The following is a 16,775-nucleotide window of genomic DNA, read 5'->3' as shown; positions in this document are numbered from 1 at the left end:
TCTTTCTTGTCTTGAGGCTTGGCACCTGGCTTCCTTCTAGGTGCTAATATCTTAAGCAAATAGTCTCTGTGTTACACCCATGGTTTCCTCTCCTGAACACACTTTTTCATGGTCTATATGGCCAGACTGAGATTACTCCAAATCCTTTTCAAATCCTTCTGCTCTGCTTGCCTTTTTTTTTTTTTTTTTTAAGACAGGGTCTCACTGTGTTGTCCAGGCTGGCGTGCAGTGGCACAATCTCAGCTCACTAAAGCCTCAACCTCCTGGGCTCAAGTGATCCGTTGGCCTCAGCCTGCAGAGTAGCTGAGACTACAGGTGCACACTACCGTACCTGGCTAATTTTTTGTATTTTTAGTAGAGATGGGGTTTTGCCATGTTGCCCAGGTTGTTCTCAAACTCCTGGACTCAAGCCATCCACCTCCTCCCCGCTCCCAGTGTTGGGATTACAGGTGTGAGCTACTGCGCCCTGCCTCTGCTTTCCTTTTAATGATTAAATTCTGTCTTTAGATTATTCCTCTGCTCCTGAATTTTGTACTAAGAATAATTAGTGGCTGGGCCCAGTGGCTCACTCATGTAATCCCAGCACTTTGGGAGGCTGAGGCAGGAGGACTGCTTACACCCAGGAGTTTGAGACCAGCCTGGGCAACATGGTGAGACTCCATCTCTACAAATAATTTAAAAAATTAGCTGGGTGTGAGGCCCGGCACAGTGGCTCACGCTTATAATCCCGGCACTTTGGGAGGTCAAGGCGGGTGATCACCTGATCATCCTGATCACCTGAGGTCAGGAGTTCAAGACCGGCCTACCCAATATGGTAAAACCCTTTCTCTACTAAAAATACAAAAATTAGCCTGGCGCGATGGCAGGTGCCTCTAATCCCAGCTACTCGGAAAGCTGAGGCAGGAGAATTGCCTGAACCTGAGGGAGGGGAGCGGGAGAGTTTGCAGTGAGCTGAGATCAAACCACTTCACTCCAGCCTGGGCAAAAGAGCAAAACTCCATCTCAAAAAATAAAAAATTAGCTGGGTGTGGTAGCACATGCCTGTGGTCCTAGCTACTAGATCATCTCTCTTTCTTTTCTTTCTTTTTTGACACAGGCTTTCATTCTGTCACCCAGGAATGCAGTAGTGTGATCTCAGTTCAACTGATTCTCCTGCCTCAGCCTCCTGAGTAGCTGGGACTCCAGGTGTGCACCACTATGCTCAGGTATTTTATTGTATTTTTACTAGAGACAGGGTCTTGCCATGTTGCCCAGGCTCGTCTCAAACTTCTGAGCTCAAGGGATGCGCCCACCTCAGCCTCCCAAAATGTTGAGATTACAGGCATGAGCCACCACACCTGGCCTGAACAACTTTGTAAATGAAAATGAAACTCTGTCCCTCAAACAATCCCTGCAGAGGCTCACCAGTGGTCATACTGTAACAGTGGAAAATAACTGATACAACCAACTCCATTTTTTGTTTTTGAGATGGAGTCTTGCTCTGTCACCCAGGCTAGAGTGCAGTGGCACGATCTCAGCTCACTGCAAGCTCCAGCTCCAGGATTCAAGCAATTCTCCGGCCTCAGTCTCCTGAGTAGCTGGGACCACAGGTGCACATCACCATGTCCAGCTAATATTTTTGTATTTTTAGTAGAGACGGAGCTTCATCATGTTGGCCAGGATGGCCTCAATCTCTGGTCCTCGTGATTCACCCACCTCGGCCTCCCAAAGTGCTGGGATTACAGGTGTGAGCCACCGTGCCCATCCTTTTTTTTTTTTTTTAAGGGACCTTTACCCATTCCTGCTCATAAACTGGGATAATTTACAGATAAAATGTACAAGTTATTATCTCTGAGATAAAATCATGGTAAAAATGAGATAAAATCGGAGACAATTCAGAGTCCATTGAGGTCTATAGTGAAACCCCAAAAATCCTGCGATAAAAATGATAAAGAAGCTATCTGAGAAACCACTTTGTGATGTGTGGATTTATCTCACAGAGTTAAATGCCAAGATCACGCCATTGCACTCCAGCCTGGGCAACAGAGCAAGACTCTGTCTCAAAAAAAAAAAAAAAATTGTGGTGTGGACAGTCAGATACACAAATGAAAAAAAAATTGGCCATACAGGTGGTACACATTTGTAATCCTAGCTACTCAGGAGGCTGAGGCAGGCGAATCGCTTGAATCCGGGAGGTGGAGGTTGCAGTGACCCGAGATGGCACCACTGCACTCCAGCCTGAATGACAGAGCAAGACTCTGTCTCAAAAAAAAAATAAATTAATTAAAAATTAAGTTCCACCTTCAGTTTTTCAGGCTAGTGAGAGGTTTTTTGTGGGAAGGGGATGTGGGGAAACCATGAGGAGGTGACCGAGGACCACAGACATCTGGGAGCCAGTGAGGGTCTGAGGAGGTTGGGTACTTCTTTGTCCTTAGTCAGGAGGTCACGATGCTCCTACAAATCCTTAACAAAACACAGTTACTGGTTTACCTACTTCCCCTCTAATCCCAGAGTTAGTTTTATGAATTACATGACTGCTGTTAGTGCTTTTTATCTCAGTTAGAAATAATCATGATTTTTTTTTTTTTTAAGATGGAGTTTCGCTCTTGTTACCCAGGCTGGAGTGCAATGGCGATAATCATGATTTTTAAAATCTCAGCCACAGCCTCCCAAGTAGTTATGATTTTATTTCATTTTTAAAATCTCCTGCTTTAGCCTCCTGAGTAGTTAGGATTACAGGTGTCCACCACCATGCCAGGGTGATTTTTGTATTTTTAGTAGAGACGGGGTTTTACCATGTTGGTCAGGCTGGTCTCGAACTCCTGACCTCAGGTGATCCACCCGCCTGGCATGCCTGGCTAATTTTTGTATTTTTAGTAGGGTGGGGCTTTACCATGTTAGCCAGCCTGGTCTTGAATTCCTGACTTCAAGTGATTCACCCACTTCAGCCTCCCAAAGTGCTGGGATTATAGGCATGAGCCACTGTGCCTGGTCTTAAGATGGTACTTTAGAACACGAGTTCCTGATCTGAGTTTTGCCAGCTTTCTGAATAAACCTGCTTTTCTTCCCACCAACCCTCATCTCCTGCGTCTGGCTTTGGAGGGGTGAGCAGCCAAATTACAATACCTAGGATGGATTTGGATAACATCTTCATTTTCTTCCTTCTGCTCAGCAGAGTACTGCCCTCCTTCCCTCGGGTTGCTGGGAGGAAGTGTCTGGTGTCCTTGGCAATAATCAGTGTGGGTTTCTCAGTGGGAACCAGCTGGGTGAGGAGGCTCAGGCTGTGTCATCCCAGATTCCAGAGAGCACAAGGCTCCATACTTAGGTGGATGACATCAGATCTGTCCTGCCAGTCCCCTTTCTCCAGCCTCTTTTGTGATCTTGGCATGGCTGATGCTAGCTCAAAAGCAAATCATGTTTGATATCAACTTATTAAAGCGTTCTGGAAGTTTCTCAGCTGCCTTAGTTTCAGGATCCCAGAGTTCCCGGAAGAAGCCTGCACTGGCTACTGCCAGCCGGTGGCTGTGACAGTCATGCCTGCCCTACTGAGCCTCCTCCAGCATCCTCTGCTCCAGCCCAACCATCCAGGCTGGAGTGCAGTGGTGTGATCTCAGCTCACTGCAGCCTCTGCCTTTTGAGTTCAAGCAATTCACCTGCCTCAGCCTCCCAAGTAGCTGGCATCACAGGCATGTTCCACTCCGCCCAGCTAATCCTGACCTCAGGTGATCCACCCGCCTCGGCCTCCCAAAGTGCTAGGATTACAGGCGTGAGCCAACACACCTGGCTCACTGTCCAGCTTTTGCAGCTCTAGACCTCACCCATTCTCTAAGACTCAGCCTGACGTCACTTCCTTCTGGAGAGCACCCGTCCCTCCTCCCAAGACCCCATCACAGCCTGACCATGGTAACTGGCCATGGTGCCACCCCTAGAAGCCCCAGCTTCCCTCCATCCTGACTCTTGTCTCGGCCTCTTCTCTGAGACATGCGTCCCTGGACACAGCTAGAACAGCCACAGAGTGTTCTGGGAAGAGTTTTGGAGTCCGACAAGAGATTGGTTCCCCTGAACTGCAATTTTCATCATCATAAAATGGGGATTTGCTAGTTGTTCAGCACCATGAGGATGGATGGCTGCCTGGGCTCGGTGCTGGGGACACAGCAGCACAAATGTCCGGCCTGCCTGCACGAAGGGGCTCGAACACGGGGGAACTATTAGTAGTGATACTGTGGTGTTATTAGTATATTCATTTGTTGGTGTGTTTATAGTAAAGGGCAAAATCTTAAGGGAGCAACCAGATGACTTTTCCGTCTGACCACGCTATGGCTCCACCCAGACTGCATTACAGCAAATTTCTAGCTCCCAGAAGCCTCCAACTGCAACTACTATTTAGACTTTTACCCCATGGATTAACTTTACCCTGGTTTTGTATTTTATATAAATTAAATCCTGCAGTGTAAATGTGGTCAAAGACCAGTAACCAAGTTGAGGAGGGGATTCAGGAGAGGCTGGATCGAAGCTTCATCCCGGAGCCGCGCGGGGGCAGGGCCCTGGCTCTAGGCCCCCTCCACCCTGTGTGATGCTGCACTGGTCTCCCCACAGCAGGGCCGGGCCTACACACTCAGTATGTTTCTCACTGTGACCGGGAAGTGGGGTACAGTGAGTCAGGAGTGGGGTTTGAAGGGTATGGGTTAGGACCAGAAAGGCAGGTTGGGCAAACTGAGCTAGGCCCTAAGTCTACACTCTGGGTGATGAAGCCAGTGCTGGGAGTAGTCCTGGTGGCATTAGTCATGTGCTGTGTTCTCACCTCCTGGAGCAAACCATTCCTGCACTTCACTCTCCAGGGGCCCAACCTCAGTTTCCAACCTCAGTTTCCCTCTTGAAGGTGGGAACTTTAAGAGGCTTAGCTCAGCCAGTGATAGATTTATTCAGTTGTGTTTTTCAAGGCCTCACCCCCATGCACTCTTGTTTTTTGTCCTGCCCCAGCCCCTTCAGAGCTGGGACCAGGCCAAGGTCCCAAGGAGGATTCTGTTTGAATGGCTCTCCCTTGTATGGACACCTCATCTACGTCCTCCCCACCCCACCTCCCAACTTTGTGAGCTCCTCCCTCAACCCTGGCAGGCCCTTCCAGGCCTCAATACTCCCTGGCTCCCCAGGGCACTAAGCCCCTGAGCCCTGCCTGAGTCCCTTCCCCAGCTGCAGTGGGCCCCGCCAGGCCTGTGTCCCAGCTGTGCCAGCTGCTGGGAATCTCTTCCCCTCTCTTTCTGGTCAGGGACTCTCTTCGTCCTTCAAGGCCCTCAAGGCCTGAACTCACACTTCCTGGATGCCCCATGGCCCTTCTGTCTGGGCATTCCCAGCCTTGGCACCAGGTCATTCACCCTCTGTGGCATCATGCAGCCTTTGCACCGAGCCCTGAGCTAGCCCGAAAAGAAGCCTGTTGCTCCCCTCCTCCCTGGTTGGGACAGATTGGTCGATTGAAAAGAGATTAAGAACTTCGTGCCCGCTGAGAGCTGGCCCCGACTCCCCTGGCCTTCTGGGTGGGACCCCCCTTATCTCGGGCCCTGGTCTGTGGGAGGTAGAGCGGGGTCCCACAGCCTGCCCTCAGTTCCACAGCTGCATGCGGGTCCCTGTGCCAGGGCCAGGAAGGTTCGCTGTCTCGGGTGGGGCAGGGCTGGGCTGGGCAGCAGGAGCAGCCTGGGTGGGCCAGGCTCCGGGGCTCAGGGGGCGGGGCTATCGATGCTCCCAGGGGTGAGAACAGCGAGTGCAAAGGTCCTCCCGACACGGACGGTGCAGGATTGGGAGGTCTGGGGACCTGGCTGGTGGGGGCAACCGGCGGGGAGTGGGTGGTAAAGAACGGTGAGCCTGCAAGGAGTCCACTAATTCAAAAGAATTTAATTAGGTATCTTTTTATAACAGCGGGTGGCTATCACCTGTAATCCCAGCACTTGGGAGGCTGAGGTGGGAGGATCCCTTGAGCCCAGGAGTTTGAGACCAGCCTGGGCAATACAGCGTGATCCCGAGACCTCATTTCTAAAAAATAAAAAAGATGTATATATATATTTGTTTGTTGTTTGTTTAATTAGCTGGGTGTGGTGGCTGTGTCCTTAGCTACTCTGAAGGCTGAGGAAGGAGGAGTACTTGAACCCAGGGCTTAGGAGGCTGTAGTGAGCTATGACCACATCACTGCACTCCAGCCTGGGCAACAGAGCAAGACCCTGTACCCCCCCCAAAAAAACCCAAAACCCCCAAAGATATCTTTTAGGCCTTTAAATGACTGACATTTGTAAAACTCAAACTGGGCAGATGCATTAAAGGAAAAAATCCTCGTCCTGCAGTGCCTCCTCCAGTCCGAGAGGATCCTTTCAGGCCTTCTCCAGAACCTTCGCTCACACGCAGTCACGCACAGATACCCCTGCAGACAGACACGTACACCACACAGGCACACCTTCGCGCAGCCACAAGGACACACGGTGATTACATAAAGAGGTGGGTCAGAACAGTCTTCGGCATGGGTGTGTTTATGCAGACACATCTCTAGTGACAAACCTACGTATATTTTATTTTTACAGGTTTTGCTGTAAGAACAGATGCTATGCATGCGCCACCTCCCTGTTCCGCCCCTCCCAGCACGCCCTGGAGGCATTGGGCTACGTCTGTGCCATCTTCCACACTGTTGATGTGGGCGTGGTCCTACCTCGGGGGCTCAGTGCCAGGTTGTACACATCTAAACTTCATGCCTCATGACTCATTTGCCAAGGCTGAGGGGTGGTGGCAATGGGGTGCCCTAGGGTTGTGGGTATGGAGTTTCACTCAGTGCTGGGATTCAGGAAGGTGCCCTGGGCATGATGCCAAGGAGAGAATTCAGAGGTGAGCAGCTGGACTGGGGACGAACTTGACTTTCTTCTTGTTTTGTGTTTTACAGACTGGGTCTTGCTATGTTGCCCAGGCTGCCAGGCTGGCCTTGAACTCTTGGGCTCAAGTGATGGCCTCCCAAATTGCTAGGATTACAGGCCCGAGCCACCCTATTTTTGTGGGTGCACAGTAGGTATATATATTAATGGTATACATGAAATCACATGAGATATCTTGATACAGGCATGCAATGCATAATTATCACATCAGAATGAATAGGGTACCAATCAGCTCGAGCACTGTTTTTTTTTTTTTTTTTGAGACTGAGTCTTGCTCTATTGCCCCAGGCTGGAGTGCAATGGCACAATCTCAGTTCACTGCAACCTCTGCCTCCTAGGTTCAAGTGATTCTCCTGCCTCAGCCTCCCCAGTAGCTGGGATTATAGGCATGTGCCACCATACTGACTAATTTTTGTATTTTTAGTAGAGATGAGGTTTCACCATTTTGTCCAGGCTGGTCTCGAACTCCTGACTTCAAGTGATCCACCCACCTCGGCCTCCCAAAGTGCTGGGATTACAGGCATGAGCCACCGAGCCCAGCCAGCACAAGTATTTATCTTTTTCGTCCTTGACATTCTTGAGGGACATGTCTGAGGTCTTTGGGGCTCTCCAGATTTGTGTCTACCACAAATACTGATTATCCACTGAAAATGCCATCACATTCAACTGGGAATAGCCCCTTGGAGGACCCTTAAGTCAGTGCAGGGAGCTGAGTGGGTTCCTGCCTGTCTGTCAGCATTTCCTCCACAGCATCCTGTGTCCATGGGTGGCACTGGCATGGAGGGTGTTCCCGTTGGGTGGCACCGGCAGCAGAGGCAGCCTCACACCTCACACACCATCTGAGCTTCAGAATGCATCTCTGCATGCCACGCTCAGTCTTTCTTGGTGCTGGGCTGGGGAAACCAAGAGTATTTCAGAGCCGTGGTTTGGGATGTGGTTACCCAGTGGAGAGCATGAGCCAGACGTGCCAGGGCTGGAGCGCACCTCCCCTCCTGAGGAGTCCCTTTGCCCTCCACTGTGAAGCACTAAAATGTGGTATCGAGGTCTCCCAGCTGATAGGACGGGAAGCACTGTCCCTGTCAGCCCAGGGATGAAGGCGGCACAATTCAGAGTAGAGCCTGGTTCTGCCTTGGCGTTGGCTCTTGCCCATGGGGCTGGCACCACGTCCCCTGCTCTGAATGCTCACACCTGCTTGGGTGTGTTTGTGTTTGTGTGTGGTGCGCAATTGGAATTCCGCCCCTCCCCACCCACCAGTTTTTATTTTATCCTTAAGACACATGCTTGAAAGTGACTTAATCAACGAGGTGTAGTGAATGAAATAGCAACAGGAGTGCTCACAGCATGGCCCAAGGCTGAGACCCCCCGAGGGCTCCCGGCAATCCCCTGGGCATCACCCAGTCTAAGTACCCCGACACCTGGTTCTCCCAGTTGACAACTGCCGTGGCCTGAGGGCCCACTGTGTGCCAGGCAAGGCTGTGGGTGCTTTACACACAGGCTCCCGCTCCTGAGAACGCCAGGAAGTAGGGTAGCTATCCTCACTTTACAGGGGAGAGACTGAGGCACAGAGATAGAGTGGTTTGCCCAAGCTCAGCTGGCGGGTAAGAGGGTGAGATGCCATCTCAGCTGGATCTGTGTCCAGGGGCTGTGCTGCCCCTTGGGCCAAACAGGGAAGACAGAATTTAGCAAGAATACTGAGGTGGTGACCAATGTTGGGGAGAGGGGGAAAGGGGTGAGTTGTCAGTTCAGGCTGACAAACCAGGAGGCTTCTGGGAGCAGGTGGCACTTGATCTCGACATGGGGCAGCATGCAGGAGGAGAGGCCTGGGGATGCAGGAGGGAGTGGAGACCAGTGTGGGGTCAGCGTTGGAGGAGTGCATTCAGGGGACAAGCCATACGCAGCCGTGCAGGCTACAGATGGCTGCTCTAGGCCATGCCTTACTGGGGCAGGCTGTAGTGGACTAGAGTGGCAGACGGGGAGGCCATGCCTTACGGGGGCAGGCTGTAGTGGACTAGAGTGGCAGACGGGGGGGCCATGCCTTACGGGGGCAGGCTGTAGTGGACTAGAGTGGCAGACGGGGGGGCCATGCCTTACGGGGGCAGGCTGTAGTGGACTAGAGTGGCCGACGGGGGGGGCCATGCCTTACGGGGGCAGGCTGTAGTGGACTAGAGTGGCAGACGGGGGGGGCCATGCCTTACGGGGGCAGGCTGTAGTGGACTAGAGTGGCAGACGGGGGGGCCATGCCTTACGGGGGCAGGCTGTAGTGGACTAGAGTGGCAGATGGGGGGGCCATGCCTTACGGGGGCAGGCTGTAGTGGACTAGAGTGGCAGACGGGAGGCCACAATGGGGTGGACATGGACAAGGCTGCTGTATGGCCTTGCTGTACACGCTTCACTCAGAAGTCTATGGACAGTCTCACTCTTGTTCAGCTGCAGGTAATTTATTTTCTGTTTCTTGGAAGCTCCAGGGATTGATTCCTTCCTCTCCCCTCCCCTCCCCTCCCCCCCCCTTTTTTTTTTGAGACAGAGTCTTGCTCTGTCATCCAGGCTGGAGTGCAGTGGTGTGATCTCAGCTTACTGCAACCTCCACCTCCCAGGTTCAAGTAATTTTGCTGCCTCAGCCTCCCAAGGACCTGGGATTACAGGTGCGTGCCACCACACCCAGCTAACTCACTGTATTTTAGTAGTGACGGGGTTTCACCATGTAGCCAGGATGGTCATGATCTCCTGACCTTGAGATCCACCTGCCTTGGCCTCCCAAAGTGCTGGGATTACAGATGTGAGCCACCGCACCCAGCCCTAGTTTTTATATTTTTAATAGAGATGGGGTTTCACCATGTTGGCCAGGCTGGTCTCAAACTCCTGATCTGAACTGATCTGCCTGCCTCAGTCTCCCAAATTGCTGAGATTACACCATTCCCAGCTTGTGCTCACTTTTCAGTTACACCACACACATCTTAAGATTACACCTGTGTCACATAGTAGCTCTCAGATCCATCACATTTGAAAATGGATTTTATTGTGATTCTCGCGTGGTACGGCCCTCAGCGCGGACTCAACTGCCACTGGAAAGAACTTGGTACTCATGGTTCCCAAGAGGAGAGAGCACATCTGGCCACAAAGGGCCACCTGGGGAGCACCAGGGCAGGCTGGGGGCAGGGGAGCCAGGGGAAATGTGGGAAAGCACTTCCTGTGGTATCTGTGGTAAGGAACAGGCGATGCAGGGTGAGCAGGCTTGAGATTGGTGGGTTTAAATCATTTCAGGAGGTGGGGGTGTAGAGCTGTCTAGAATGCCTGATTTTGATCTTCTGGTGATTAGGGTGGGGGAATACCGGACCCAAGTGTGACAGACTAATAGAGAGGTGTGGGGTATGGGCTAGGATTGGCTAGCTTGCATCTGAAAGGCTCACTCCTAAGCTGCTCATTTGCAATCTCTAGGAACTGCCTGGCCCTGGGAGGGGCAGTCCCTCCAGGGCCAGCAAAGCCCCAAGATGGCACAGCATCAGAATTACAAAGAAGGGAATGGCATGGCGAATACAGCCGGCCCTGTGATGCCCTGACATCATATTAAGGAAACCTTGGGGTGATAGCAGAGATTGGTAGAGAGTAGGCATAGGTTGGCCTAAACAGCGTGGAACATTTCATTATGAGAGAGGAAAGGGTGTCGCAAGGTGTATGAGGCGTCCTTGTGCTCTGGCTCATTACCAAGTTTCCATTTACATGGCATGGCCCAAGAAGAGAGATCTGAATTGCCAAGGTCTCTAGCAATATCTTGGTGGAGATGTAAAGTGTGTTAAAAGCTTAAGATGCTTATTTTGTTTCAACAATGTATCTTAGAGATGACACAAATCCCCCTTTAAACATAGGAAAGGGTAATGGGAAAGCTTTGTTTGTTTGAAATGGAGTCTTGCTGTTGCCCATGCTGGAGTGCACTGGAGCGATCTTGGCTCACTGCAGCCTCCGCCTCCCAGGTTCAAGCAATTCTGCCTCAGCTTCCCGAGTAGCTAGGACTACAGACACTTGCCCCCATGCCCAGCCAATTTTTTGTATTTTGGTAGAAACAGAATTTCACTGTGTTCATCAGGTTGGTCTCCATCTTCTGAGCTCAGGCAATCCACCTGTCTCGCCTCCCAAAGTACTAAAATTATAGGTGTGAGCCTGGCCGGTAATGGGAAAGTTTAAAAAAATTATTGTTATTATTATTTTTGTAGAGACGGGATCTCACTATGTTGCCCTGGCTGGTCTTGAATTCCTGGGCTCAAGTGATCCTCCTACCTCAGCCTCCCAAAGTGTTGGGATTGCAGGTGTGAGCTGTGCCCAGCCAGTTTAAAAAAGTTGATGGGAGATGAGAGTTGGCCCATAATCAGGTCTCACTGCAACCTTGACTTCCCAGGCTCAAGTGATCCTCCCCGCTCACCTTCCTCCTAAGTAGCTGAGACTACAAGCATGCACCACCATTTTTAATTTTAATTTTTTTTTTGTTGGAGGGATGGGGTCTTGTTATGTTTCACAGGCTAGTCTCAAACTCCTGAGCTCAAGTGATCCTCCTGTCTGGGCTTCCCAAAGTGCTAGGATGACAGGCTTGAGGCATAGTGCCTGCCTGGGGCCTTGAATTCAGTGATGAAGGCCTGAGGATAAGAGAGAGGCCCATTTAGGAGCCATTTAGACCCAAATTGTTTGGGACAATTATGCCTCTCAGTGAAGCCAGCTATCTGGGACCCATCAGGGAGATGACAGGTCCATTGAATGCCTTCCCACCCCTCACCCCCTCCAGCCCTGTGTTGTGTATTCTGAGGCGTAAAACTGCCTTGTGTTCTGTGACTCCAGAGGGGATAGGGAATGCCCTGGGGTGAGGCCTCAGGCTATGTAGAGCCGCTCTGTTTGTTTTTAGACAGTTGCTCTGTAGCCCAGGCTGGAGTGCGATGGTGCGATTTCCTCTTACTGCAACCTCTGCCTCTGGGGTTCAAGCAATTCTCAGCCACCCAAATAGCTGGAATTACAGGCTCCTGCCACCATACCTGGTTAATTTTATTTTCCCCTCTGAGACAGAGTCTCACTCTGTTTCCCAGGCTGGAGTGCAGTGGCACAATCTCGGCTCACCGCAGCTTCTGCCTCCTGGATTCAAAAAATTCTCCTGCCTCAGCCTCCTGAATAACTAGGATTACAGGCGTGCCCCACCATGCCTGGCTAATTTTTGTATTTTTAGTAGAGACAGGGTTTCACCATGTTAGCCAGGTTGGTCTCCAACTCCTGACCTCATGATCCACCTGCCTCCGGCTCCCAAATTGCTGTAATTACAGGTGTGAGTCACCTCGCCTGGCCGTCTGGCTAATTTTTTTTTTGAGACAGAGTCTCACTCTGTTACCCAGGCTAGAGTTCACTGGCACAATCTTGGCTCACGGCAACCTCCACCTCCTGGGTTCAAGGGATTCTCCTGCCTCAGCCTCCTGAGTAGCTGGGACTACAGGTCCACGCTGCCGTGCTGGCTAATTTTTTGTATTTTGGTCGAGTTGGGGTTTCACCTTGTTGCCCAGGCTGGTCTTGAACTCCTGAGCTCAGGCAATCCACCCGCTTCAGCCTCCCAAAGTGCTAGGATTACAGGAATGAGCCACCGCACCTGGCCATTTTTTTTTTTTGTATTTTTAGTAGAGATGGGGTTTCACCCTGTTGGCCAGGCTGGTCTCAAACTCCTGACCTCAGGTGACCGACTCACCTCAGCCTCCAAAGTGCTGGGATTACAGGTATAAGCCATTGTACCAAGCTCTCTGGTTTTGATTTATAGTTCGAGCCTCTGTGAGGCAAGAGTTCCAGGGTTCTTGATCCTGAAAGGGACAACTCAGGCAATGGGCACCATAGTCTGTAACGAGTGAAGATGGGGCCATGTGATGGCTAGGCGGCCAGTACTAAGGTGACTGCCTGGAGTTTGGCCGATTCGGTTGACCCTTGGGTCCTGTCGTTCATTAGGGACATTCTGACTGAGAATGTGGCAAGCAGCCACTGAGCTCCTCATTCTTACAGTGGTTGGCAGTCTGTGTTCACTCAGCTAATCCCAGGGGCTCTCCAGGTAGCTGAGAGGTCTGAGAGCTTGGCTAACCTCCTTCAGTACCCACAAGGAAGTTGGGGGGATTTCCTCCCGCAGGTAGAATACACCAGAGGGCCCAGGTTTGGTTCCTTTGTATCTTATAGAGGCCTTGGTTGCCACCCTAAACTTGTGGGGTGTGGCTGCCATGGACCCTAAGCAAAATGGGCAGCTGGGTATAGTGGACTGGTGCAACCACAGCCCATTGCAGCCTCGACCTCCCGGGCTCAAGTGATCCTCCCACCTCAGCTTCCCCAGTGGCTGGGACTGCAGGCATGTACCACAGCTCTCAGCCCAGCAGTTTTGTTAAGAGAAGCTGTGCCTTGCATCATCAATCCCTGAGCAGCTAATGGCCATGCGAGGTGGTCCAGAGACTGCAGGGGCCTGAGGGGTTGCCAAAGCGCATCCACAACGCAGGAGTCTCCGAGGGCTCCGGCAGGAGTGCCTGCTGATTTTAACCTCGACGGCTGTAGTCTTTTGTGAGAGGGAGTCCTGCTTCCAGAGGGTCAATGTAGAAGTAGCAGCAGCATTAGGATTGAGTAAAATTTTATAAATGATGCACATATTGCCATCAGGACCCAAAGAAAATTAAAAGATGTTATACTTGGAGGTCCAACATGTTTTGCCCTCAATGTCATACCACCACCTCCTCCCACCAGTGTCATGCCACCATCTCCTCCCATCAGTGTCATGCCACCATCTCCTCCCATCAGTGTCATGCCACCATATGCTCCCACCAGTGTCATGCCATCATATGCTCCCGCCAGTGTCATGCCACCATATGTTTCCACCAGTGTCATGCCACCATCTCCTCCCATCAGTGTCATGCCACCATCTCCTCCCATCAGTGTCATGCCACCATATGCTCCCACCAGTGTCATGCCACCATCTCCTCCCATCAGTGTCATGCCACCATATGCTCCCGCCAGTGTCATGCCACCATCTCCTCCCATCAGTGTCATGCCAACATCTCTTCCCATCAGTGTCATGCCAACATCTCTTCCCATCAGTGTCATGCCACCATCTCCTCCCATCAGTGTCATGCCACCATCTCCTCCCATCAGTGTCATGCCAACATCTCTTCCCATCAGTGTCATGCCACCATCTCCTCCATCAGTGTCATGCCACCATTTCCTCCATCAGTGTCATGCCACCATCTCCTCCATCAGTGTCATGCCACCATATGCTACCACCAGTGTCATGCCACCATCTCCTCCCATCAGTGTCATGCCACCATATGCTCCCGCCAGTGTCATGCCAACATCTCCTCCCATCAGTGTCATGCCACCATATGCTCCCGCCAGTGTCATGCCACCATATGCTCCCACCAGTGTCATGCCACCATCTCCTCCCATCAGTGTCATGCCACCATATGCTCCCACCAGTGTCATGCCAACATCTCCTCCCATCAGTGTCATGCCACCATATGCTCCCGCCAGTGTCATGCCACCATCTCCTCCCATCAGTGTCATGCCACCATATGCTCCCGCCAGTGTCATGCCACCATCTCCTCCCATCAGTGTCATGCCACCATATGCTCCCGCCAGTGTCATGCCACCATCTCCTCCCATCAGTGTCATGCCATCATATGCTCCCGCCAGTGTCATGCCACCATCTCCTCCCGTCAGTGTCATGCCATCATATGCTCCCGCCAGTGTCATGCCACCATCTCCTCCTGTCAGTGTCATGCAACCATATGCTCCTGCCAGTGTCATGCCACCATCTCCTCCCGTCAGTGTCATGCCACCATATGCTCCCGCCAGTGTCATGCCACCATCTCCTCCCGTCAGTGTCATGCCATCATATGCTCCTGCCAGTGTCATGCCACCATATGCTCCCACCAGTGTCATGCCAACATCTCTTCCCGTCAGTGTCATGCCAACATTCCTCCCATCAGTGTCATGCCAACATTTCCTCTCATCAGTGTCATGCCACCATCTCCTCCCATCAGTGTCACGCCACCATAGGCTCCCACCAGTGTCATGCCACCATCTCCTCCATCAGTGTCATGCCACCACCTCCTCCCATCAGTGTCATGCCAACATCTCTTCCCATCAGTGTCATGCCAACATCTCTTCCCATCAGTGTCATGCCAACATCTTTTCCCGTCAACATCATGCCAACATCTTTTGATATCAATGTAATTGCAGGCCAGTGCCCCTGGAGCAGGTGGATGTAGGGAAGCTATTGTGTGCATAATGGTGTGCCCTGGCAGAGCTGTGGGGGTCCCCCAGGGCAGCCTGGTCCAGCTGTAGTGTGTCCCTCTGTAGGCAGAGGCAAACTGTGGCTGAAAGCCTGTTGAAACAGGCACCAACTACAATGTAGTAGCGAAATCTGTCAGTGCAAAATACTTTCTGGTTGTTGATTGGGGTGGAGTTAATAATTTTATGCCTTTGGCTGTAGGGTATGGGGGCCTTAGTGGGTGAGGCCACAGCAAGAAGTTCATGGACTCTTACCACCGGGAGCCCTTTATTTTTCCTGGGTTTAAGAACAGGTAAAACTGAACTGTTAAATGGAGCAGCAACGGGAACAATCGCTGCCTTATTAGGCTTTATATCATACGCGTCACTCTCTGAGGGTCTATTTTAACTTATATTGGACCAAATTAACTCTTTAATTAACTTACTTATTTTGAGACAAGACCTTGCTCTGTCTCCCATGCTGAGTGCAGCGGCATGATCTTGGCTCACTGCAGCCTGGACCTCCCAGGCTCAAGTGATTTTCCAACCTCAGCCTCTTAAGCAGCTGGGACCACAGGTATGCACCACCATGCCTGGCTATTTTTTTTTTGTAGGAACGAGGTCTTACTATGTTGCCCAGGCTGGTCTTGAACTCCTGCACTCAAACAATCCTCCCACCTTGGTCTCTCAAAGTGCTGGGATTACAGGTATGAGCCACCTTACCCCGCCCACGTTAAATTTCAACTGGAGGTCCATAGGGTCCCATTCCGTAAGCATCAAAGCCTGACTTTAATATCTGATTCACGGTGTTAGAGCACCCAGGCCCAGGGTGTGATATTTTAAGGTGCTGGGTACTGTAACTACAGGAAGTTTAGGCAGGTCAGGCTGCCGCCACACTTCAGCATATCTACTTTCCCTCTGTTTTATGTTAAGTTACCTCCCTAAGATTATAAAAGGCCACAATGTTTACATTTAGCGGGGGACCAGGTGCACTGGCTCATATAGTGTCAGCACTTTATAGGTATCATATAATCTCAGTGCTCTGGGAGCCAGGACTTTGATGCCAGCCTGGGTGACATAATGAGATCCCATCTCTATAAATAAAATAAGCCTGGATGTGGCGGTGCACACTTGCAGCCCCAGCTGCTTGGGAGGCTGAGGTGGAAGGATCACTTGATCCCAGGAGTTGAAGGCTGCAACGAGCTGTGGTCACGTCACTACACTGTAGCCTGGCGACGGAGTGAGACCCCATCTCGAAAACACTGAAACACAAATAAATTTAGTAGGACTCTCAGGTATAACTAATTTGAACCACAGTATAGATTAAGTCCACGAAGTTCTGTCAATTGGTGCATTTTAGCAAATGCTAAAATTAATTTAGAGCCTATTTGTTTAGAGACACAAAAGCCAGTCAGTGCGCTTTGCATCCTTTTTTTTTGAGATGCAGTCTCCCTCTGTGGCCCAGGCTGGAGTGCAGTGGTGTGATCTCTGCTCACTGCAACCTTTGTATCCTGGGTTCAAGTGATTCTCCTGCCTCAGCTTCCCGAGTAGCTGGGATTACAGGCACCGCCACCACACCCAGCCACTGAGCCCAAACTTTTCCTCCTTTTATGTGATTCTAATTGGGTTGAATTA

General features: G+C 51.2%; 1 protein-coding gene across 6 annotated transcripts in view; it reads left to right on the top strand.

Moving 5' to 3' along the window:
• Positions 1-16,775, top strand: part of DEGS2 (delta 4-desaturase, sphingolipid 2) — an 85,767-nt gene that overhangs the window by 51,145 nt on the left and 17,847 nt on the right. For 2 of the 6 annotated variants that reach the window (XM_078335750.1, XM_078335751.1), the window contains exon 3: positions 6,543-6,686. The exons of 2 other annotated variants lie outside the window; for them this stretch is intronic. In XM_078335750.1, the coding sequence (XP_078191876.1) occupies positions 6,543-6,686 (144 nt within the window). Of the gene's footprint in view, positions 1-1,096; positions 1,206-6,542; positions 6,687-16,775 lie in introns of all 6 variants that reach the window. 2 more of the 6 variants (XM_078335754.1, XM_078335755.1) reach the window with 1 other exon arrangement.

The sequence above is a fragment of the Callithrix jacchus genome, chromosome 8 (genome assembly GCF_049354715.1).
Source record: "Callithrix jacchus isolate 240 chromosome 8, calJac240_pri, whole genome shotgun sequence".
NCBI lineage: Eukaryota > Metazoa > Chordata > Mammalia > Primates > Cebidae > Callithrix > Callithrix jacchus.
This window is presented reverse-complemented; position numbering and strand designations above follow the sequence as displayed.